This window comes from Taeniopygia guttata, chromosome 11 (genome assembly GCF_048771995.1).
Source record: "Taeniopygia guttata chromosome 11, bTaeGut7.mat, whole genome shotgun sequence".
In the NCBI taxonomy this organism is placed as follows: domain Eukaryota; kingdom Metazoa; phylum Chordata; class Aves; order Passeriformes; family Estrildidae; genus Taeniopygia; species Taeniopygia guttata.
The window spans coordinates 11,615,683-11,641,303 of record NC_133036.1 but is presented as its reverse complement, the minus strand read 5'-3'; the positions used below and the strand labels follow the sequence as shown (position 1 = coordinate 11,641,303).

The window sequence follows — 25,621 nt, the reverse complement described above, 5'->3', positions numbered from 1 at the left end:
TAGACAGGCAATATAAATCCTGGATCTTGTTTGCATCCAATTTTATACATATCAGAACGAGAGAACAACATTATTTAGGAATTGTCACTTCAAGGAACAGACCAGTAATGACTTACTGAGACATCTATCCTGTGCAGCTGTAAACTCCAGACAGAAACCAAAGAACATAAAAATACTCCTAAAATACCGCTGTGGACAAGGCAGAGCAGTAGGCAGGCTGACAGAACAGTAGGTACATGATCACAGAATCATGTAATCACAGAATCCCAGACTGGCTGAACTTGGAAGGACCTTAAAGCTCACCTCATTCCACCCCCTGCCATGGGCAGGGACGCCTCTCACTAGACCAGGCTGCTCCAAGCCCCGTCCAACCTGGCCTTGAAATGTTTAAAGAAACCCAAATACCAAGCGATCAAAGAACATCAGTAATAGCTATTTATCAACTCCTTTAAAACACCCATGTTGTTTCAAAAATCAAAGTTCACCAGAAACAGAGGTAATAAGGCAGTTCCTTAGGTACAGCGCACCACCCAAATTCAGGGACACAGGGAATCCACCTGACCCACAGTTTACTGTTGTCTTACAACATTTCTCAGCCTGTACAGGTTTGCACCATTTTTTCTGATGGGGTTGTTTTTGTCATCTCTTACATTTGCTGTGAGCAAGAAAAGCAGCAGCAATGAAAGACACAAGATTCTTTCTTTTGAGGCTGTACCACAACATGTAAGGTGAAGAACAAAAGGCATTCTAACAGACTTCCAACATGCTGTGGACACCCCTTGGATTCAGTATTTCATTACAAACTTGGATGTACAGGCTGTGCCCCCGAGACCTGACCTGTCCTAGTAACTCTCACCATGACACGCAGCATCTCGAGCCCACAAAGCACCTCCACGCCTCCCTGCCTTTGCTCCTTTAAAAGGTATGTTCTTTCATCATCACCAAGACTGAGAAATGTTTGTGCTTCCTCCATCACTTTGCTCCCTACTGCTAACTCAACTGTTTGGTGACAAACACTGTTCTTCAAACCACAGGCAATGTTCAATGCACAGCACTCCTGGCACAGCCTCACAGAGCTCTGGTGAGAGTCTGACACCTCTAACACTTCGAAGGGACCAAGTGATCAGGGACTTGAGGAGCATGCTCAGGAAACCTGCAACAACTACTGCGCCTGGAAGGGATTCCTCAGGGAAATAAAGATGGAGAAGGCTCAGGGGGATCTTATCCATGTGTGGAAATTCCTGACGGGAGGCAAGAGAGGCTCCTCTCAGCAGTACCCCATGGCAGGGCAAGAGGCAATGGGCACGAATTAAAACACATTGAATTCCATCTGCATTATCTTATCCATGAAGACAGCCAAGCAGTGGCTCAAGCTGCCCAGGATGGTTGTGGAGACTCCATGAGGACAGTCAGACCCTGCCGGGCATGGTCCCAGCACCCGCTCCAGCACTGATTCCACGATCTCCAGAGGCTGAGACTGAAAGCTGGCACTGCTTCCACAAGACTCACCCACATCCTCTCCCACCACCAGAACATCTGACTGTTTTCAGAACTTTAACCTAAATCAGATTCCTGGGCTCTGCATCATTTACTTGTGAGATAAAACCAAGACTATTAGAAACTGTAATTATAAATTCCTCAGTAAATCTGCTTTAATAGGGATACACATTCCAAGGAAAGCTGCATTTTTTCCTCCCTAAGAAACAAAATATACTCAAATATTAGCAGGAGACCTCTTCATTCCTGAACTGAAAACAGGGTAAGCTTTAAATGAAATACAAGTCTTTCTTCATCACATATATAACCAGACTGTGGGATTTCTTGCTGAGTCCAAAAACAAATCAAGAGTCAAAAAAGAACTGAGTTAAAGTCCAGATACTCCTATTCTGCCCCAAACAGTAAGGATTTACACATCTCCACACTACAGGATCCTCGCTGCAAAGGCATAAAACTGTCAGTTAACAGAAGCTCTGGACTCTGCAGCTGATTATTCCCCAATCACCCCATGGTGCTCCTATCCAAACTCACTGACTCTTGCTGAGTAAACCCATACACACAAAAAACATCAGGCCTCCAGACAATGAGGGACTGAAACAACTGGATGTAGTGTCAGTTTTTCTGAACGGGAATGGAAACGCCAACATTTGGAAACTTTTTAGGACTGTCTTTAAACCTCTCCCTTCTGTATCTTGACCCTGTCTGGGCATTGACAGGAGCCACTGTCCATCTTCCCTGTCTGCCAAACCTCCCGACCTTCACCACAACTCAGCCTGCTTTTAGGGTCAAAACCTTGTGTTTCTTCAGCACATCACATCAGTTTCATAAACTTTGTAAGGCAACCCCAAATTCTTCCTAGTTATTTACAAAGCAACCATAAAACCTTTCCAAATGCTGAAGGGGCAAGTGATGGAAGGGAATGGAGAACAATTACAGAGTGTATTCATGTAAACAGTGACAACATTCCTAGGTCTAGTTAAGTGATATATGCCTCAGAGCTATACAATATAGTAAAAAAAGTACCTGAATTTGGACATTTACATTTCACACACTGCTGAAGCACTGCTTGCTTTGCAAACAGCAGTTACTGGAGATTTTATTGCATGTCCACTAGCACCTTACTATTACTACACAGTTCAAAGTTGGATCTGAGAGTTTGTTCAAAACTGGCTCTGAGAGTTTGTTTCAGTCAGTTCCTAAAACAATTGCTAATGACAAAGTGGCCTGACTGTTCAGCCTCCTCAGTTTACTCTCTACATACCCCCCGAGATAACACACGTGATAACTGCAGAGACATGACCACACACCTTACTTCACCTGCACTTTGGCCACTCACCAACTCCTGCTGGCATTCACCAGCACTTCTACACTTCAACATTAGTTCAGGCCATTGCCTTTTTGTATAAAATGAAGCACTAGTTCTCTTTCACTATCCCTGGAGTTCTTCAAGGAATGAGTGCACATGGCAATGAGTGCTCTTGTCTGGTCAACAAGGTGGAGATCACTCAAAAGTTGAACTCAACCTTAGTGGTCTTTTCCAAGCTAAATGATTCTGTGAAATACATTTCATATAAAACTACATAACCTGTGTACCAGTGCAAAAGTCAGATAAAGGCTCCAGGATGCCAATCATTTTTAGTCACAGATACCAAAAGGTAACCATGCTGCTGAAAATGTATAAATAAAGGTCAGATGCTTCATAAAAAAATGAAAAATCTTAACCTACAACCTGAATGTATGATGAGAAAATTCTATTTCTTGACAATACTAACCTGCAGTACAGAATCACAGAACCATGGAATGGTTTGGTTTGGAAGGGACCTAAGGTTCATCTCATTCCACCCCGTGCCACGGGCAGGGACACCTTCCAATAGACCAGGCTGCTCCAAGCTTCATCCAGCCTGGCCTTGGACACTTCAAGGCACAAAAGAATTGGGCAATGTATGGAGATTCTCTTAGCAGACAAAAAAACAAACCTACAACTTTCAGAGAAGGACAAAGTATCCAAAACAAGTAAAACTGACAATCAAATACACCAACCAGCGTTAGAACCAAAGAACCACACATTTTTTCACAGAAAGGGCTGCCCTGTCTGTCCAGGTCTCGGCACTGAAGCATAGGCACAGCAAATGCTACTCAAGGCACAATGCAAGGAGCATTTCTTTCCATGGCAGAGCCAGTTCAGCAGTTCCAGCTCATCTCCGCCCACCTGCACCACTAGATCCCAGTGCTCCAGAGCCCCCCTTTCCTGCCGTGACACCACTCCTTGTGCAGCTGCACGGTAACTAGACCAGGAAGCAGAACAATGTGAGAAAATCCGATCAGAAGTACAATATCCCCATTCTAGATCAGTTTCCCAATCCCATTCATCTCCCAGCCACAAACAACAATTGTGCTGGCATGATTCAGAGCACAGTCCATGGGTGAGAACAGACGGCGAGGAAAAGGGGCTGTTCAGACAGCTCTGCCACCAGAATATTCAAATTACACCCTGGAAAGCTGTGAATTCAAAGTCCTCCCCCTACCCCCAGCACCACACAATCATCTTGCAGCAACACATTCCAGAGTTTTGTTTTGAAAGCCAATAAAGGAGGAAGATTCCAAGGAGGAAAGGACATTTACGAGGCTGACACACAAGTTAAAGAACTTCAGTTGAATCCATTTTGGTTAATTCAGAATGTTTCGGGGGCATTCTGGCACAGGTGCAAGGAGTGGATGTAGGGATCCATCCCTCACGGAACACTCAGCACAGTGCATCCACCGTGGCACCTTCTACCAGCTACAAAAAGAAGATAAAATTGCTACAAAAAGAAGCCAAGTCTGATTTCTATTCCTAAAACCTGCCAGTACTATTTCTAAAATTCTACGCTATTTTTATAAAGCATCTTTTCCAACCCTCTTTGATAATTTAGTCACTGTCTTACTAGAGTTATCCCTGGGATAATAGGAAGAAAAGAGTTCTGGTAAGGAAAAAGAAAAATCGCCAAACTCCACATTTTGTATCCTAATTCCCAGCAAACACAAGTGGATTACAGTCAGCTCACATTTACGCACGAAGAACGTTTGAGTTTTGGTTATATGACATTTTTGGGGCAAAAGAGCTATTTATCAGAATACTAACACTCTTCTTGTTGCTACCAAATTCCAGGAAGTCTCTCAGTTTTACAGTCACTCCATTGTGGAAAGCAAAATGCGGGACATGAATAAAAACTTCTAATTGCATTTGTGCTACAGGGCAAAAATGTCATTTTATTAGTACACACATATTATTGGGAAACTCAAAATGGATATATTAGCTAAATTAATCCCACATTTAATCAGATTTGGTCCCTGACATCTGATGAACTGCTTTAATTACAGGTTTTCACCTCTGCCTGCTGCCAACGAAGAGCCAACTTTGCTCTATTTGAATGCTGCAGATGATATTCAACCACAGGACAACCAGCCTCGAGGTTTTAGGTTTTATGCTCCAGTGATTTCTCTACTACATTACTAATCTGTATGCACATTTGGGTTAGTTTATTCCAAAAGGGACAGTGTGTTATGTAAAGATGGGAAAGAAACATACTACAGCCTAAATATTTTCAGCATGAAGTGATGCATTTTTTTTTTTTATATCTCTACTAACTTCTTAGCAGGAGATGTCATCCTTCTGCAATTGTTACAAAGCATTTCTTAATTGATTATACATTATTTAATACTGATTATACATTAAAAGACTGGTTTTAGTCCTTCATACAAGCCAGCTCCTCAGGGTCTTTGGGATGAGCTCCTCTAACAGACCTTGGAATCCACACTTCCCATTTCTTTCACTTTTAACAGCTACAACCAATAGATGAAAGATTTAGAGATCCCATTGCAGAGGCTTGCAAGTTCAGTACAGTTTCACTATCATTTTAAGCCAATATGAGCTGCTGAAAGAACTAGTCCCACCTTTCCCCAAGGCCAGTTTCCACATGTCCCTTCCTTGAGTCAGCACAAGCCACTCACGAAGACCCACAGCAAACACAGGACACTCACCCCATTAAAAATGAAGATTTCTCCTCCCCTTTTCCTTTGGGAAAGAATAATGGAGAAGCTGAGTTAATTTTAACATGATCAGCTCCCCAGTCCAGCTCACTGAGGCCACGTCAGAGCTGGCGTGAGCAGAGCCACAAGGAAAAGAGGAGCACACAGCTGCCTGAACTGGGCACGTGGGAATTCACTGGGGCTGGAGCTGCTCGTGGAAACACACCTACAGGGGCAAAAACTGGAACATAAAGTATTGAGACACTCCAAGAAAATACTCACGTCCCAAGATACACATAAATGAAAAGAAATTACTCGAATGAGTTATCGGAGCAGAGTTTACGTTATCGACTCTCACTGTGGGGTGAGTTTATATTACCCACTCACACTCACCTGAGGTGTGGCGGCTTTTAGAGTTCTGTTTAACTTTTTTTTTTTTTTTTTTACAAAATTCTTAACTGAGATGGTGGTGCAAGCCAAAAGTTTTAACACATAGTGGGGGGGCTGATGACATAAGTCAGTTTGTCCAGAGAAGGGGAGAAAATACGAAAATACACCAGGAAAAAGATCACACTGCTAAAAACTTCAGTCATTGGGCTTCCAAACATAACTTTGCTTTTTTTTTTTAATCGGTGCATGCAGACTCTGCCACTTGAACTCCACCACACCAAATTTTCTCTGTCAGAAAGCCCAGCAGCTCCGCAGACCACCCCAGCCTGAACCTCCCCCAGAAGCTCAGTGCTCCCCAGCGCCCAGCAGCGATGGCTCCCAAGGCCAGGATCCCCGGCCACAAAGCACCCGGAGCACAGGAATGCGACTGAGAGGAGAGGGACTGGCCCCAGTTCAACCTGGGGCTGGATTCCACCCGCGGGGCGGCTGCGCTGCTAAAAGCAGAGCAGTTAGAAGAAACTACTCGCTCTAACACACCCTCATCATAAATGCATATTTGTGGTTCTCTCACTGTGTTCAGACCTTTCCCTTTATCTCATCAGTTGTACTTGTACCCTGAGCCAGAGCACTTGTCCACGGGATAAACTTATCTGTATCTATCTAAGAAAAAAAAAAAAAGGCACACTGAAGCGTGTTCTCATCAGTGAGAGAACCAGTAACACCTTTTCTGAAATTTCAGCTAAAATCGTACAATCACTTTGCTATTCATTCTCAAGAAATATATTCATCAGTTCTAAAGTTAAACAGCATTCCAACTCATCATCTCCTTGATCTTCTGTGGTGACAAAACATGAAAAGCAAAACTTGCTTTAACCTCTTTATAACCCTTCTGTGCGTTATAGACCTCTGCCATGGCGTCTTGCTCGGATCGAGCAGCTCGCTGTGACCACAACATCCTTCCCTCGACCTCTTCCAGCTCTGAACCCACATCTATGCACCGGAAGAAAAATACACTCTTGATTAATCAGTTTGAGACTCTCTTCCAACCTGAAACACTCAACCATTCAATTAAATGCAAATTTAAAAAAAAAAATAAAAGAGAATTCACAGTAAGATTGGGCAGTTCAAAAGTTCTGCTCAATTAACAAGTCCTTGAAGTAATGTTGTGACTTTTATTTTCAGTGTGTTACAAACTAACAGTGCACACTTCCCACATTTCCAAGAGGAGAAATCATAACTTTAATGGGGCTTATCACATGTATTTATAATTTAATTAGCCTGTTCCAAAATACTCTTCCTACTGCTGGTACAAGGACTGAAACCAACTGGAACACCTTGTCCTGGGTAAACAGAGCCTTGAGCCCCGCTAGTAACATCCTAAAAAAACTTACAAGCTACCAGTGATAACTTTAAAGAGAGAGACAATTCTCTGAGCAGTTTGAGATCTTCCAATACGTACTTTAATTCATTAAAGTTTTTATTTCATTATACTTTTTATTTCTTATACCTTCATCTCTTACCAACACGCAATTCAAAGTTAATGTCCATATTATAGTCCTAAAAAAATTAAATCTTTACTGTTAACCATGTTAATGCTGTAACAACATTAAACTGGTTTAAACCTTCGCTTCAGGGTAATAAGAGAGTTTTCCATTTATTTCATCATACGGCCCCAAAATTGCTCCCCTCACCAGCAGTACTGTGGGCAGGTGTGTGCAACAAACTACTAGTAAACTACTAACTGGTACTTCTAGTATCACAAACTAATAGTAGTGGCTTTCAAGTCTTTTAAACACGAAAAAAATTAGTTAAAAACTCTGTAGTAGTAATACTTGTCCTGACGAATTTAACCATGTTCACGTGCACTTGTGAGAGCTCACATTCGGTATTATGAAAACAGAAGTGAATCTAATTTACTTTTAAAGCCACTCCATCCCCTCCGGGTCCAACTCCCCACGGACAATGCCGCTTTAGCCCGGTGCACGGGGATAACGCCGGAGATGCTCCGAGCTGCCGGCACCGGGACCCAGGACCGGCTCCGCGCCCGCTTTCACCCCAAACCGGGGCATTCCGCCCCAGACATCCGAGCCTTCCCGTTCCACTGAACCGCGTCCCGGGAGACTTTCGTGAGCCGCTCTGGGGTCCCCATCTGGAGGGTGAGGTCCCGCTCCAGGCCGGAGCGTGTCCGTCCCGCAGAGGAGAGCAGAGCCGGAGCCGGGAGCGGCCGGGAGGGACCGGGCCGGGACCCCGGGCGGGCCGCAGCCCCCCGCCGCCGGCCCCGCCGCCGGAACCTGTCGGGACACATTCTTGCGGCGGCCGCGGCCGGGCCAGGAATGCGGCCGGGGGAGCCGGGGGAGCCGGGGCGGCCCCGCGCGGCCCCGGGGCCCCTCGGGACGCGCATCCCGGGGCGGGGGCGGGCGATGCCCCGCGGGGCCCGGGCGGCCCGGAGCGCGGGCCCGACGGTACCGGCGCTGCCCCCCCCCCAGCACAGCGCGCCGCGGTCACTCACCCTTGGAGTAGAGCGACTTGGGGGACTCGAGGTCGAGGTCGGCGCTGAGCAGAGAGATGAAGTCCGAGGGCATCGCAGCTCCGCGGCCCGGCGGGGGCGAGGGGGCGGCGGGAGGAGGGGGGGCCGGGCCGGGGTGGGGGGGGCGCGGCTGCCTCCGCCGCGAGGCGGAGCGGAGCGGAGGCACGGGCCGGGGGAGCGCGCGGGGCGCACGGCGGGGCCGCGGGCGGCGGGGCGGGCGGTCGGGCCGGGGCTGCGGGAGCGGGCGGCGCTCGCAGGGCCGGTGTGCAGCGGAGCGCGCCCGACGCCGCTCCGAGCCCGCTGCGCCTGCGCGGGGCACGGGAGGGGCCGGCGGGGAACGGCGGCGGCGGCGCGGCCGCTCTGCGCGTGCGCGGGGGAGGACGGGGGGGGGGGACCGGCGGGGGCGGGACGGCCGCGCGTGCGCGCGGGGGGGTGCGGGGGAAGGGTCTGGAAGGGATGGGGGGGCGCGATGGAGCCTCGCGGGGAACCCCCGCCCTGAGGGCAGCCGGGTGAGGGGAGCCCCTGCCCTGAGGGCAGCCGGGTGAGGGGAGCCCCTGCCCTGAGGGCAGCCGGGTGAGGGGAGCTCCTGGGGGAACCCCTGCCCTGAGGGCAGCCGGGTGAGGGGAGCTCCTGGGGGAACCCCTGCCCTGAGGGCAGCCGGGCGAGGGGAGCCCCTGCCCTGAGGGCAGCCGGGTGAGGGCAGCTCCTCGGGGAGCCCCTGCCCTGAGGGCAGCCGGGTGAGGGCAGCCGGGTGAGGGGAGCCCCTACCCTGAGGGCAGCCGGGTGAGGGCAGCTCCTCGGGGAGCCCCTGCCCTGAGGGCAGCCGGGTGAGGGGAGCCCCTGCCCTGAGGGCAGCCGGGTGAGGGGAGCTCCTCGGGGAGCCCCCGGGTGAGGGAACCCGCGAGGGCCCTTCAAGGGCAGCCCCAGGATGGGACTCTGAGGGGATCCCCCCGCGTGAGGCTCACTCTGGGGAGCGCCCCGGCGTGGGGGCAGCAGGGATGGAGGTCCCGCCGGGATGGTCTCTCGGGCGGCCCTCAGGGAGAAGGCGGCAGCAGCGGCTGTCCCCGGGTCCCGCGGCCGGGGCTGTGCCTCAGGGGCTGTGTCCGAGCGGCCCCGCCGGTGCTGGGGGTGGTGATGACACCCCATAGATCAGGGGCGGCTGTGTGCCCCACAGCTCCATCCGCCCGCAGGGCTCTGCCACGCAAACCCGCAAGGCAGAGCTGCCAAACCCACTGGCGGGTATTGTCCCAAAAAACAGCTATTTCCGAATAACACGGGAATGCAAAAGCAGTGTCAAGAGTGCGTTATCATTGACACGCATGGCAGCTGCCTTAATATACAAGTGCCCCACATGTGGGGCGTCAGGAGAACACGAGCACTGAGTTCTTGACAGGGAGTTCGGGAGTCCCTTTTCCTGAAAGGTGTAAGACGGGGGAGGAGGTGTGGAAAGGTGTCTCGCACAGCCATACAATTAATTTTCCAAAGTGTCCAAAATCTGCTTTGAAAGTGGGGAAAGGATGGGAAAATAAGAAGGGCTGTGTGTGAATGGATGGAGGTGCCAGGCGAGTGCTTAAGCTGTGAAAAATGGAGGCGGAAGGAGCTGTGAACAGCTGCCGCGTGCCTCCGGCGCCGCACAGGGTCCAGTTTCCCTGGGACACCAAAAGGTTGGCTCCCGTCCCTCCTGCTGCCAGCTCCTTGCCAGTCTGCTCTCAGATCCCAGCGGAATCTCCCTCTAAAAACACTCAGCAGCTTCCATGCAGCCCAAGAGCCAGTGAGGAACCCTTGAGCCCCACACCCCGCTGGTCAGTCGGTCACTGTGGGATGGCCACACTGGTGTCCCCACCAAGCACTCAACCAGTGTCCCACACTTGTGGCACCACTGAGTTGTTCCTTGGAGCACCGGTATGCCATGTTACCCTGTTCTCTGCATCCCGTGCCCGCAGGGTGCCAAGCAGTGCCCATGGTGTCAGGGTGGGACACACGTGGTGTCTGTTCTCACAGCCCTGGCAGAGCAGTGGCAGCTGCGCAGTGCGTGGTTGGTGGCATTTGAAGTCGGTTTCTCTTTCATCCCAGACAAGCTGCTTTAATTCCTGGAGCTGTCTGGCTTTTCATCTCCTCCACCTGCCTTCATTCATTACGGGGCAGAAGGGCACAGGACTGCAGTACATCTATGGATTTCATCCCTGTCAATCAGCCATCACAGCTGGTGACCAGCTGGCACACACCAGAGTGTGCCATGGAAGTCGCCAAGACCCTTTGCTGGGCAGTGATGGCCGGGATGCAGCCATCCTGGTCCCCAGGAATACTCGGTCATGGCACACCTGCAGTTCTGCTGCTGTTTCAGGGTGCTCAGCGCAGCTCACCCATGCATTGTTCAAATCAGGCACAAGTGTCCTCCCTAGTTAGAAGTCTTCCAAAAGGGTTTGCTGTGATCACTGAGTCCCTCAGCAAAATGTCCAGGAATGGGGCAGCCACAGCTCCCCTGGGCAACCTGTGCCATGGCCTCACAATTCTCACAGGGAAGAATTCCTTCCCAATATCCCCTCTGGCAGTGGGAAGCCATTTCCCCTTGTCATGGCACTCCAAGGTTCCTCTCCAGCTCTCTTGGCGCAGGCGTACTCGGGATAGCTGAAAGGAAAGGTTCCCCTTCGGCAATTTCAAACCGGACAATTCAGGGGAAAGGGGGATTCACCTGTGCTGGGCAGGGATTGCCCTGCCTTGCAAGGGAGGGAGAGCTACTGCCATGCAGGCACTACAAAACTGAATTGTTTGGGAAGCACCAAGGGAAAACAATGTAAGACTCTGCTATACTCGCCTTCTGTCTGAGTGATGAGGAAGACAGAGGCTCTCGGAGAAGGTGCCACCACCAGATGGGCTGTGGTGGGGAAGGAAAACAGATCTTAATCCTGAAAGGGAAGTGGCAGAGAGAGCCCTCTGAGAGCCAGAGAGCTCAGGGATGGAGCAATTGGGGACAGAGAAGGTGGCTTTGGGAGGCACAGGCATTCATGGCTGGGCAGTGAAAGGACAGTGCCGAAAGCCTGGGCGCTGCTGGCCCAGCAGTAGCAGCTCCACAACAGCTGCTGGAGAGTGTTTGGCTGTGAAGAGCTTTGCAGAGTCCTGGGAAGGGCAAAGCTGGGACAACACAAATAACAACACAAAATGGGGGTCAAAGCAGAGAAAAAGGGAGTCCATGTGCTCCCTGGAGCGAGGCAGCAGCAGCCTGGCTGTGCAATCCCACCTGTGCTCACCCAGCCTGGGGGAACTTCCAATGCACTGCCCCGGTAACACCTGGAAAGGAGAGAGGCCCTGCCATTCCCAGCATTCCACAACTGGGAGGCTATGGACGAAGGCCAAATTTGGAGAAAGAATTAATAATTTTTTGGGGGGGAAGGACCAAACAGTCCTGGACAATTAGAATTTTAAAGGACTAAATAAATGGTGCAGCACAGAGCAGCAGAACTGGGGGGGAATAACCACACCAAGGCAGGTCAATAAAGCACATGTACAAGGTTTCCCGGGATCCAGTCAGAGCCATAAAACTCCTCTTGTGGGCCCTAAAACATGGAAAAGCCGTGGGAGGAGGCTGCAGTGGTTCTGTGTCATTGAGGTATTTTCTCTCTTTATTATAAAGTTCCTCTTCCTGCAGAAGAAGCTGGAGAGCAGCAGGTGTGAGGGGGAAGGAGCCTAAACCGGGATCGTGGGGACAAATTAGCAGGTGCCTGCAGAATATCACTAACCCCGTCTGCAATTCCGGAGCCTACGTAGGTGTTTTATTTTCTAGCAGTGTTAGAAAGACTGTCAGAAAATAATTAGGCTCTGTCAACAGTTCCCCTATTCCCAGATTACTTACGACTTCCTGACTCATTAGAGCTGCCGAGGCTGGCAGGAAACCTGTTTTATAGTAATTTCTGTTAGTGGTGTCCCTGGAGGAGAGACAACACAGTGCGGGTGACACCAGCGTGTGACACCCGCGTGTGACATTGGCGTTGACTTCACCCTCGTGATGGAGGCACCGGGGCCGCCCGGGGCGCGCAGGGCAGTTACTGCTGGCAGGAGACACTGTCCCACTCTGTCCCCATGCTGGTGACAAGGAACAGGACACTTGGCTGCGGGGCTGACGCTGGGCAAGGTCCAGCTTTAGGTGCACGGGATTTGCTGGTGTCCTGAAAATGTTCCTGGTTTGTGAGGGTTTTAAAAACAGAGGGGACACGTAAGTCCCATTAATGGGGTCTTTCCTTTTAATCCTGGAGTAAAGCCACCATAGCCTCCCTGTCCCAGAGTGGGAGCTGTCATGTGCAAACACAAGTTTTGTGTGTCAGGACTTTTCTGAGACCCACGGCCCCTGAATTTTACCATCTCTGTCTCACACACCCTGCAAATCTTCCCCAGTGCTCGGAGGAGCAGGACCATGCATAGTACTGACCCTGCAGTGCTTGGAAGCAGATTTAAAAATAGTTCTGAAATCTTCTGTTTATTTCTCTGATTTTTGGATCCAATTCCTCTAGATCAAAGATAAATAAAGTTTACATGAGACATTGCTTGCCAAGAACACAAAGCCCAACCTTCCTCCCCAAAACTTGCACTTCCCACTCAGTTCATGCCCTTTTTCCCTACATTATCTCAGCTAAAATCCAGGACCAAAGCAGATGTTCCCATTAATTTCCCATGCCCTTTTCCCCAGTCAGCACCTCGCTGACCTCCGGCTCCCTCCTCTGAGGCTCCAACCAGGTACTGCTGCCCTGAGGCAGCTTATGGTACCGTGAGATCCATAATTAGGCAAATTTTAAAAGCCTGATTCTGCTGACAGCCACGGGAGTGGGATGTTACATCCTTTTATAAGCAGACATGCAAACAGGATACAAAATCTATGGTCTCCATGCTATCTTTCCATTGAAAACAACCTTCCTACACACTCTCCTCGTGGACATGTGATCCTGGGAGACCTGGGACCACAGGGCAGTCACACACCATGCAGGTTCTTCCAGACAAAACCCATGCCCATGGCTGCTCTGCCACGTGCTCATGGCACTTCCAAAGAGGTGATCTGGATTATCAGGGTGATGTAGGGAGCTGCCCTGCTGCAGTTATTGAAACTCCCACTGTAATTACAGCATGGAATATTGTTTGGACTCAGGAGCTGCTTGTGCAGTGCTTAGCCCCAGACTGCTGCTTCCCCAGCACCCACAGGGACCATCGAGTCGCTCGGCCACACATGCTGCAAATCATCCTTGGCACAGGCTCAGCACCAGCTTCTGCCAAGGAGAAGGTTTTTCCTGTACCAACAGGAAGGCAAACCCCTTGTCTGCCATAGCTCACCAACACTGGATATTTGAGCCCTGTAACATGGGGGTTACACACTCCAGGGTACCCATCCTGGGGGAAGACAAGATCCTGCACCTGTTTGTTGTACACCTTTATTGAACACAGCAAACACACAGCCTGGCACCTCCTGCCAGGCAGACAATCTCCAGGTACAAGAAACGGCATTTTGTGGGTGCCTGCATCATGGAACATGCACCAACTCCCCCCAGGAACACCCTCCCACCCCTCCTCCATAAACCATCAGCCCAATTAACAGCTACATTCTGCGTCATCGAGGAACTCGGGGTGGCGCAGAGGCAGAAAAGGCTGGCACTGCGCTCCCAAGCAGCGCTGCCACGCTCACATTAACCACAGGAGCTGCCTCCGTGCTCGTATTTCCAGCTCCTCACTCAACCTCTCCTCCGCAGCACCTGAAGGAAGCAGAGCACAGCCCAGATTGAATTCCACCCTCAGAGGTTTCTGTGGGGTGAAAGCTGAGACGGCTTTGTCCCGGCATTGTGCGGAGACCTGGCGGCAAACACGGGCTGTGCGGGTTCAGCATGGGGACAGAGCTGGACAACTACCTGGTTTAGTCCTTATACAAAGTGAGTAAACAAACTTTGTTAATGCCTCCCTTGCTGCCTGAGCCATTTCACACCTGTGGGACCCATCCTCGAGCCAGCCAGAAGAGGCTGGTGCGGTTTCACGACCACAGCAGAGGGAACCCAGGAAGCACTGGGCTCACTCCAGCCACCTCCATCCCAGACATGCTCCCCCTTGTCATTAATGGAGAAGGGAGAAGACCTCGACGTGGCTTCTGCAAATGCATCTCAAGCACCCTGAGATCTCTGAGGAGCTGGCATATGTGCAGATAGAGGCCACTTGGGGTTCCACAAGGCACTGGACAAGGATCTTACTTACCAGCTCCAAGAAGCCTTAGAACAAGACTGAGAGTCTCCCTTGGGCAATTAATCCATTAAGAGGAAGAAAAGGTTCTGTAACATACGGGAATCAACAGGCAACTTCCCCAATAGCCGAGGATCAAGAGCTGATAGCAAGGGTCAGTGATGGCAAGAAGTTCTTTACAGCAACCAAAATGCAACTGAATGTAGACTGTGCCAGGAAAACGGTATTAAAAAGAAGTCAAAATCCAGGTAAAAGTGCTGCCTATGGAGAAAACAGGTGTGTTTCCAGCATCACACCTGGTGCTCCTGGATCAAAACCAGCTGACCTTTGTGGAATCTTACACTGCCCTGAACACCCTCAGCTCAGCAGAGCGATACTGTTGCCAACATGTGCCTTCCAACTTCAAACCTTTCCCTAATAGGGAACCCACTCTAAACTTCCCCAAACTGAGTTAATGGTTTACAATTTTGTGTTAAATGTGAAGCCCTGGCAGTGCTCTTACTCCAGGTTCCCTGGCCTTCAGTTTTAAAAAACAGAGCGTAATTCTACATCCAAGAATTTCTTCCATACAACCTTCTGGAGGACACAGAAGTTTTGTGGAAGAGAGAAGAACCCCCACAACCCATGGGAGGTTTTCACAGCAAGACCCCAGGGTATCGCTGCCCTTTTTGCTGCAATCCCAGGGGATGATCAACTGTGCTGGAGGTCTGGATTGGGAGCCAGTGTCGGTGGCACAGCCCTGCCAAAGGGCAGTGGGCACCAGGACACCACTTCCCTTTATCTAGCAGATCCCAAAGCCCCAGATCAGTGTGCTGGAAGAGCTGGAAAGGTTCCTGCCTCAGCACAGGAAGCAAACTGTGCACTGTCTGCACTTCAAAGCTGACTGCACAACACACAAAAACAGGGCAAGAGGGAAATATTCTCCTCTATTCAAAGACAAAACCAGCATTATCCACAAATCCCAAATGCATTTCTTTTCCCTTTTCATTTTGGGAGTAGAGACCAGATTTAATTGTTTCCCCCATCTGGTGCACATTCACAGTACGTAAGAATGAGTTTAGTTTCCCATACATGTGTCAGATCATGACCTCAGGGAGAAAGAAGAATCTGCATTTCCAGAAGCCACATGCCAGTTCCCACTGGCTCTGCCACGCACAGCACGAAAACACCCAAACCTACCAGGATTCAATGTAAGTTGTTCACAGGATATACCTTCCATAGGGACAAGTACAAATACTACAAAATGAACAGAATCACTTTTAAAATCCATGTATTTGTTTAACCGTTAAAAACAGACAGGTACAGAAAGAGGTGGCCAAACCAACAACTCCCTGCCATTCCAATTAGTGTTGCCTGCACGCTCTGGGAATGTTCTTGTGGAACCAAAGCTCTGGACATCTTTTCTGGCAAGAGCTGGAGACAACTGGCAGATGATTCCCGACTGTGTGAAGGGCTGAGGCAGAGCCACAGGCCCAGGGCAGCTCTTGCATGGTGTCTGGCTTAACACAAAGGCATTGAGAGAAAAGGTTGTCTGGGGTCATGTCAGAGAGCGAGAGAGAGCGAGAGAGAGAGAGCACAAGGGACACCACACCACTGTCAGGGAATCATGGAAGTTCCTCTTTCCCTGCCACTGCAAGAGGAAACAACAGATCTGTGGATCCCAGAGTTAGGATAGAGTTTGGAATTAGCTTGGTCCCATGGATATCAACATCACTTGACAAACTCAGAGCTAAAAGCAAGGCAGGAAGGCTAAGGGCAGCAGAACTCCACGTGTTGCACACACACACTCTCTCTTTCTCTTTTCAGGCTGTCTGAGGCCCCAGCAAGGCCAGCTCACGAGCTTTTCCCATCCATCATGTAATAGCGACACATTAAACCTAAGACCAGTGCTCCGACGATGGGGATCAGCCATGTCGACCAGAAACTACGGGGAGAGAAAAAGAAACAAAAAACTAAAACGTACACACCACAGAAACCAGAAGGAAGCACCTAGTTAATAATGCATTCCCAATATTCATCCCTTGTTACACGTCCAGGGAACGCCTGGGAGCTGTCCCCACAGGTTATCCCCCTAACCATGGCCACAGCTGGGGCAGGCCCCACTGTCCCCGTGCACAGGCTCTGCCAGCCCCAACGAGAGGCCCAAGAGCAGCCTCGTGCCTTATAAAATAGCAGCTGGATGACTGAAGTTTCCAGCTTGGCACATCCAGAGACCAGTGGGGGGGGTTTGTTGTTGGTTTGGTTTTATTTTCCTTAAATAAGTCAGGCTGTAATTTGTGTTGTACAAACAACACTGTTGACTCAAGGATGGTGACGGCTACAGCTGTGCCCCAGTAAATCTGCCTTGCTCAGACTCCAGAGGCCACAGCCGCACCCTCAGCAGCCTCCTGAACAAAACCTCCTGCACCAGCTGCAGGAGAGCAGGGCCCTGAGCTGGTTTTAAGGATTTTCAACTAGACTGGGCTGATCATGGTAAAATTCCCCAAAAGCCCACCCATCACTGTGTTGAGCCACCCCTCGGCCCACAGCCACCACCCAAACAACCCCTGTGGGGACAGGGATGCAGCCAGCACCGTGCAACACCAGCACATGGGGCAGAGAATTCCAAACACTGGGATGCTGGTTCTGCCCAGCACAGAGCAGAGCCGGGCTCACATCCAGCAAGGGAGGTGCACACCCTGGCACTTGCTTTGGAGTATCTGCTTGCCAGGACACTGCAGTACCTCCCCAGGGATTTTCCTGCCCTTTGGAGTTAATGTGTCCCAACCCCTCCATTTCTCACTCTTATTTTCAGGAGATACTATACCTTGTTTGGCCTGAGGATGTCCTACTTGGATTCTGGAGGAGGAAAGAGTGAGTTAGCAGAAGAACAAAGGAACATTAAATGTGTGCTAATAAGACAAGCCTGAACGTGTGATTACAAATACAGAGGGAGAATAACGCTCTCCCAAACACCCCCTGTCACCAGTGTGGATGGCTTTGCTGTCATCTTCATGTTCTTTGCATCAATCCAATTGGTCCCACCCAGTCTCCAGCTTCATGCTGGAACTTGCACCCCTCTCAAAATAAGGCCCTGCTTATTACATCACAGTTTTGGGGTGGTTTTGTGTTTCCCCCGTATTTACTTGTACATTACTGATTCTCTCTCTTGTTCCATCTTTAGATTAAACTGGAACCTCCTTTTAAAACAGATGATGCGCTCTGGAGAGAGCCTCCAGCTGTGCACAGCGTGCTGGACTTACTGATCAGAAGAGAAAAATCCTTGAATAAAGTATTTAACTCAGATCCAAGGGAGCTACTCTGACCATCACTGATTTCTGTGCACATTTTCAGCATGTGATTCTGTTTATGAATCAGAGTTGAATCAAACAATAAATTTCAAGGTGCATATGTACATAATCACACATCTCCATGTCATAACTAAACATAGGCTTTACCAGCCTGAGTTGTCCTTGATTTCCTTGCTGACAGTTCCCTTCTGAATTCCTGCTGCTCTGCAAGTGGTCCTGCTCAGGGGAACATCTCCTGAAGCCTTGTTGAAGGCAGAGCTGTGCCCTGTCCAGGCCTCCCAACCCAGCCAGCTGCAAGGCGCATGTTTACCTCCCAGTGGGATTCTATTTATTGCCTTTCCCTCTCCCCATCCCTTCCAAAGGCATTTTTGCAACACTCTGCCCTGTTCTAGTCCAGGAGTACCTGAGTATTAAGCAACACCACTGATCCCTGAGGCAGTTAACAGAGAATTCCTGTTTGCCAGCCGGCCCCTGTTGCTGTCTCCTGGCTCGGGAGGGAACAACAAGGAAACCAGTTCCGTGGTCAGGACACAGCCAGAAATGCAAAAAATGGCCTGTGGCTCAAGGTGTGGAAAAAACGTTGCTGCTGCCAGCAGAGAAAGGGCACAAAAACTCACTTCCAATTTCACACTGAGGTGCCCACTGAGGTTCAGAACAAAAACAAAGATAGAATTTGCTTGGGAAATTTAATTGTGTGTAGTTTGCGTAAACATAAAGCCACAAGCTCCACAGGAAAAAAGGGGGAGGAAAAAAACCTCCAAAAGACGTGACATTAAATAAAACAGAAAACTGAAACGCTGAGAGCTTACCTTAGAACCTTCCTTTTCACGATCGCTCTGTCAGGCGGAAAAAGAAGAAAGAGGTAAGTGCTGACTTCAAAGAAAGGCTGCAGCCTTTATGAGGGAATTGTTCTGTACAAAGGTAATTGCCTGGGCTCAGTTTTCAAAGAAGTCCTTCCTTGGGCACCCAAAGGCAGGCAGAAAGGTGTTTGTGCCCCTGGGAAGCCTCACCCTCCTGAGCTCAGAATTACAAGGCAAATGTGGATTATGCTTCCATCAGCTACAGAGGGAACCCATGAATTCAGCTTAAGCGCCCCAATTTAAATGAAGTGAGAAATCTGTTCTGAATGGTGGAAGGAGAAGACTAATTTAGTTCAGTTTCCCCAACAGAAACCCTGGACAACACAGGGACTGCCTGAGCCCCTCAACTACTAACTTATTTCACATGACACACCTTGGTGTCTTTGTCTGGGGGTTACACGAGGCACTCACCGGGTGGACCTCTCCAATGTAGTACTGCTTCAGCATTTCCCTGGCATCCGTGGAATGCCCCACATCTTCAAAGCTCTCAGTGGCATCTCGGCCAGCTTGTTCAAGTAACACCTCTTCTCCACCTGGGTGCTGGAAGAGAAGAGTCCAGGTGAGCCAAAGGCTGGATGCAGAAAGGCTCTGAGGATGTCATCAGCCTTCCTCCCAGCCCGCACCGCTGGATGCCTCAGCCAACACCATCAATAAAATCTGACAGAGGCTCAATTGTCCAACCTCTCCTCAGGAATCCACAGGCACCACTGGAGGAAAGGATATTCTACTTCTTCAGGTACTAAAAATGATGTTTGGCTGACTCTGCACACAAATGTGCAATACTGAACTTGATCCTGTGTGCAACCACCAGTGATATGAGGGGAGGAAATCCAGAAGTACCACAAAAATTATACTGTTTAATATCATACACTGATTTCAGAGATCCAGAGCTACAACAGCTAAATCCCCAGGAAGCTCCACAGTGACAGGGACAGCTGACTCTCAGATGGGATGAGCCGGCACAAACCTGGGTGTGGTTCTGTTGTCTCTGGTGGGCTGGGCTCTGTCCACTGTCAATGTCACAATTCCAGGAACAGCCTGGCAACGGGAAGCACTAACCACACTCCTAGCAAAGGACAGTCCCTTTACAGCCTGAGTGTGAACCACCAGCTAATCCACTTACACCATAAAGTGGTCACACATCCCAGGGCACTCACAGGGACTAACCCAGTTTTCCAGGGCTTCAGGCAACCAGCCCTGAATTGGAGAAGAGATGCTGGGCTGCATTTCAGATCAAAGGACCAACACACCTGCTTCTCACTGTCATGTGCTCCTCCTTCCCTCAGACACAGAGCAGTTGCCACCCCTCCTCTTGCTTCAGTTTGTCTGCTTTTGCTGCCAGAGGTCTGGATATTCCCTCCAGGCCATCCCACCTCGTACCAAACACAGGATGGACACAAACCAGCCCCCCTGGCTGCTCCGGTGGGTTGCTGCAGGCAATCCTCATATCACAGCTCTTTATTTGGAATAAAGCCCTTTATTGTCCAGGTATGTCACTAAACCAACACAGAGCTTTCTCAGGAGCCAAAGGGCGAAGTAGGGGGACACAGTTTGTCACAGGCAGTTACCAGGTGGCTGAGCTGGGGTGTCAGCTGAGGCTCCATGGCTCATTCCCTGTGTCTGGATGCAGTTCTTCTGGCTGCCCCTTCTCCCACACCTTGCCTCTGGCTCGCTTGATCCCAGAGGAGTCAGATCAGGGACTGCTGCATGTTGTCCGTTCACACTGCTCAGAACAACTGTCCAGTTCCAGCTAAGATCCACTGAAAAGCTGCTCATTTACCTAAGACTTTTAGAATAACATTTACCTCATTTACCATAAGACTTTTAGAATAACTCCTTAGGGTTGTCTCACCAGAAATCTCATATTTCAGACAGGAAAATACCTGAATTTTAAGCAGACAACCTTCTTTTCCTAATAATTCATCCTAGAAGGATAGACAAAACCCTGCAGCAATAGGGAACACGCAGTGGATCTTTCAGTGACACCCAGTCTCTCCACAGGCAAGAGACAAGAGGAAAGATAAAATTCAAGAGAGGAGAACAGTAAAGTTCACTCTTCTTTACTTCTCTGGCTCTGAAGCCTTTCTATGCACTTGCTAAATCCACAATTATTTATTTGTGCACATCTGTCTTTCGCTGCCATCTCCAAGCCTAAAAGAAAAAGACCTTCAAAATATTTTGGCATCTCCTATTTCTGAAGGGCTCTGTCCTCCAGACAGCACTGCTGCAGCCAAACAATTCCTACCTTGTCCTAGCCCAGCAAACGTAAACCCAGACTATTTGTACAGGAAGTCGTGGACTCTGCCACAAAACTGCCCAAATCTGCAGCTCAGCTGCTGCAGGAAAACATGGAAATGGTGTTGCAAACTATGGGGGAGAGGAAGACTACTTCCAGGGGAAACAATGGCTGGAAAATGTCAGTTTCTGACAAGAAAGAGCCAAAAGCAAACCAGAAGGAGGGAGGTGACAATAAAATTGGGTCCTCTGTGCCAGGGGACCTCCTGCACACACCGTGAGTAACAGTGACTTGGAACTGAGGGCACGCAGCAAAGGCCTCTGAGAGCACATCCCAAACTTCCACAGGAAGAGAGCCTGAGACCCCTCCCCACAAACCCCAAGAACCTGTGCAAATCTCGGGCTGGGAACTGCTGGTACAGAACTGCTGGAGGCAAAAGCGAGCTCAGCAGCAACACTGAGTTCCAGGACTAATTAGATCACTGTGTCAGGTAAGAGAAAAGATCAGCAGGTTGAGGAAGGGTGAAACTTTCATTCCTAGTGCTCAGAGTTAAAGAAATAAACCGGGAGAGGGAAGAGTATTCCTGTGCAATAATCCTGTGCCAGCACCCTCCAAGCCAGAACCAAGGACAAGCAGTCACTGGGAGCAATGATCCACACATCCTGCACAGCGCTGGCTGTGAGGCAGGGAAAAGGCCTTCCAAAAACACCTCTGCAAAGCTGGAGCAAATCAGCACGAGCAAACTCAGATGCCTGGTGCTCCTCCTTCTCTTGAAGAAAACTCCACCTGAAACCAGCTGAGCGATTCGGGTCAGTGGTGTCACAACCCAGGCTCCTTCCACCTGGAAACTGGAAATGGATTCCTGCTCACGCTTATCACGGGGATCAGGAACGGCAGCGTGTGCTGAGACACAGAGCTGTGGGGGCTGCTGTGGCCTGTGGGCTCAGATAACAGACACAAGAGCTTCCTGGAGAAATGTGCATCTCCAGACGCCCCTAGTGATATGCCAAAATGGAGATAAACTGTATCCCTCCAGCAGAACCCTAAATAAGTGTCTTACAGATTGTGCCTAAGTTAAAAGCTCAGATTTTGTTACCCCTGTGGCAAAGTGTGAGCCTGACAGACCCAGAGCACCTGCAGGAGGTACAGCTGCCTCCCTCCACCAGCACACAGCCCCCCTGTTCCAGCCACAGCCTGCATGTGCTTATCTAGATCACTGCAACCAGCAGTAATAACAGGTGTGGTCCAGTTATCCAGATCTGGGAGAAAATAGATCACCCTAAGGCTCTCTTGGATTTTAAAATAATCCCATTTCATTTCAGGCACTCACAGGCTCTCTGAAGCACAGGAGATTGCATCTCCCAAAAACACCTGCAACACTTGAGCTGCTGTCTTTGCACATCTCCTGCATTTGGTTCATGTTCTTACAATTCAGCCAATTTTGTTCTGTGACAGATGTCTTGTTATTCCTGTTACACATAGTGTGAACTGGAAACTTAAACTGGCCTACACGTCCGGCAGCACACGGATTTTGGGTTGGCTGACCTGCAGTGAGCAATTTGCAGGAATCACGAGGCCAAATTCAGCCTTTCAGCGGTGACTTCTTCAGGATTGCACAAGCCCACCCACGGACCGTGCCAGCAGTCTCAGCAGTGCAGCCAAATCTGCGAGCAGGGGCCAGCAAGGGCAGGCAGCAGCTCCTGCTCCAGTGACCACGCGACAGGAGCTGCGCCCTGCAGCTCCAGCTGCCCCAGAGCTGCAGCTCCCACCCAGACCAGCACACAAGGGGTGTGCACAGCAGTGTTGTGTCAGTGCCCTTATTCTTCTCCCTCTCCCTCCAAGGAGGACTTTTTATGTCAGAGAAACACAAATGGGGAAAAGGGCCTGGAAAGAGTGAAATATCATCTCAGGGTGAAACACCATCTCAAGGTGACACTCAGGGCACTGCTAAACCTGGAGGGACTGAAGTGTTTTTCTGGGCTCACTTATAATTCCAAAAGTGTCCCAGGGAGCAGATCCCAGACCCCATCTTAGAGAAAACATCGAGGTGAAGACTCAACATCCCTGCAGTGTCCACAGAGACAAGTGTAAGACAAGATTCCCAGCTCCTGCTACTGCTGTCCCAAACTCCAGCTCATTCTGGTTCTTGCTAAGGAATTTCCCCATGGAAAGGGGACTCAGGCCTTGGCAGGGGCTGCCCAGGAAGGTTTGGAGTCCCCAGCCCTGGAGGTGTCCAAGGAACACCTCAGTGCTGGGGACAAGGTGGGGATTGGGCACAGGTTGCACTCCATGGTCTGGGAGAGATCTTCCAACCTGGACAATTCTGTGATTCGGTCATTTTGTGGACTCAAAAAAGAAAGCAGATTGTGCCCAACTTTATAGATAAATGCTGAGAGCTGCAGAACGAGGCACAACCTCCAGCTGCCAGGTGATGCCTCCCCCCTGCCTGAGGCAGCTGTACTCTCTCCACAGCACACAGGCTTCAGCCACATGGGCCTGCAGGGAAACCAGAGCTGAACTCAGAGCAGCAGAGCCAACAAGCTGGAACAAGTGCATTCCAGTGAAGTGTCTTCTCTGGAGCTGGTGCAACCCAACCTTTGTACATTGCCCTGCAAATGCCACAAAGTCTTTGCTGTTATTTTAAGCTGGGATAAACCCCTTAGAGATTTTCATAGAGCCACAGAATCACAGGATATCCTGAGCTGGAAAGGACCCACAGGGATCACCAAGTTCATCTCCTGGGCCTGCAAAAACACCCCAACGACCCCACCCTGGGCATCCCTGGCAGCACTGTCCAAACTCTCCTGGAGCTCTGGCAGCCTCAGGGCTCTGCCCATGCCCTGGGGAGCCTGGGCAGTGCCAGCACCCTCTGGGGGAAGAACATTTCCTAATATCCAACCTAAATTTCCCCTAACACAACTTCCTGCCATTCCCTTGGGCATTTCTATTTTGTTACTATCTATTCCCACTCCATTTCCAGCTCTCAGCAGTTAGGACACCACTCTCAACCTTCTCAAAACCAGAAGACAAACGCAGTGAGTCCTGAAGGGTTTTTTAGTCCGCACAGCGAAGTGAAGCGGAGGTTCGGCAGCAGCGGCGTTGTTGCAAAGCCCTGGTGGACGATCCCCCGGGGCAGGCAGCGGAGCGGTGGCTGCGGTACCCTGTCACCTCCTCCTCTCCTCTGGGGTGCCCTACAGCCTCCACATCCCACTGCTGCAGCGCCCCGACCCCGCCCGGCCCCACACGGCCGCGGCCTCTCCCGCTCCCTCAGCCCGCGGCCGGGCCTCACCTCCTCCAGGAACCGCGTCACGTCGTACACGCGCCCGTGGATCACCAGCCAGGCCTCGCGGCTGGAGTTCCGCTTCGCCACCTCCTCCAGGGTGAACACGGGCCCGGTCCCCGCCGCCGCCGCCGCCGCGGCCTCTCCGCGCCGCCCGCCCTCCATGCTGCCCGCCGCGCCTCCGCGGAACGCGCAGCTTGGCTCGTGCTGGCCGCCGTACCGATGACAACGCTCCGCGCGGTCCCCATTGCGTTCGGAGACCAATGGGGAACAAACTAGAGGTGGGCGCTGCCGGCGCAGCCAATGGGAGGGCGCGGCGGCGGGCGTGGGCCAATGGGAAGCGGCCGGGACGGAAGGCGGGAAACGGCGCGCGAGCGTCGCCTCTGAGGCGGCACCGGGATCGGCGCCCTCAGCCCTCAGATCGGGCCGTGAGTCCTGGGCTCTCAATCCCTGATCCCCCTTAGCCCCGGGCCGTCAGTCCCGGGCTCTCAATCCCTGATCCCCCTCAGCCCCGGGCCGTCAGTCCCGGGCTCTCAATCCCTGGTCCCCCTTAGCCCCGGGCCATCAGTCCCGGGCTCTCAGTCCCTGATCCCCCTCAGCCCCTGCTCCTCCTCAGCCCCTGCTCCCTTCACCCCCATTCCCCAGTACTGGCTCCGAGCCGCCCTGTTACCCCTGTGCCACCAGAGAGCACAGTGCCCGTCAGCAGCCTGCCCTCAGCTTTTCCACCGTCCCTCGCAGTTCCTCCTGCATGTATGTAAGACAGCAGCGATCCCACAGCCCCTGGGACGGAGCAGTGGCCATGCAGCATATCCCCAGTGCTGACTTCCCCCAGGCTGCACAGCAAAACTCACCCTCGGGCCTGAGGAGAAGCGCTGGGTAATTCTCCCTCTGGCCGCACTGAGCAGTTCAGGGTCAGAGGCCGTTCAGAAGCTCAGGGATCCAAGTTCCCTTTAGGAACTGGCATTTGTGGCATGACTTCCTTGCGCTTGCAGCACAGGTACAGGGCTGGGCAGTGCGTGTTTGTTTTACAGGTGCTGAGGAGCAGAAGCGCCGTGCTGTCAGTGCTAGCCCGTGACCAGCACTGGCTGAAGGCTGAAGGTGTGTGCAGGGAGGACAGCGGGCTCACAGCTGGGCAGGTCACAAACCCTCTGCAGCCTAAGGGGAGCTCAAGTGCAGTTCTCTGTTTGGACAGGTCCATACACTCACCTACCCACACACACTGGGATGTAAAAGGCTCTGAAACCTCTCCACAGCCACCTAGTCAATAGTAAATATTAAATACTGAGCTGCTGCTCCTTTTGGTCCTTTCTGTCTATCTTTTCCCAG

General features: G+C 50.9%; 2 protein-coding genes across 3 annotated transcripts in view; both read right to left on the bottom strand.

Moving 5' to 3' along the window:
- The window catches only part of NFAT5 (nuclear factor of activated T cells 5), a 54,893-nt gene extending 46,165 nt beyond the window's left edge, over window positions 1-8,728 (bottom strand). Inside the window, exon 1 of one of the 2 annotated variants that reach the window (XM_030282540.4) lies at window positions 8,405-8,728. In XM_030282540.4, coding sequence (XP_030138400.3) covers window positions 8,405-8,477 — 73 coding nt within the window. In that variant the 5' untranslated portion in view covers window positions 8,478-8,728. The remainder of the gene's footprint in view (window positions 1-8,404) is intronic. The other variant, XM_030282541.4, reaches the window with a different exon arrangement.
- A 7,156-nt stretch (window positions 8,729-15,884) lies between these two features.
- Window positions 15,885-24,477, bottom strand: CYB5B (cytochrome b5 type B). The gene is given in 5 exon segments (NM_001245849.1): window positions 15,885-16,553; window positions 17,436-17,467; window positions 18,729-18,755; window positions 19,191-19,319; window positions 24,305-24,477. Coding segments are annotated over 5 exon segments (435 nt in total). The 5' UTR covers window positions 24,461-24,477; the 3' UTR covers window positions 15,885-16,462.
- Between the last annotated feature and the right edge of the window lie 1,144 nt (window positions 24,478-25,621).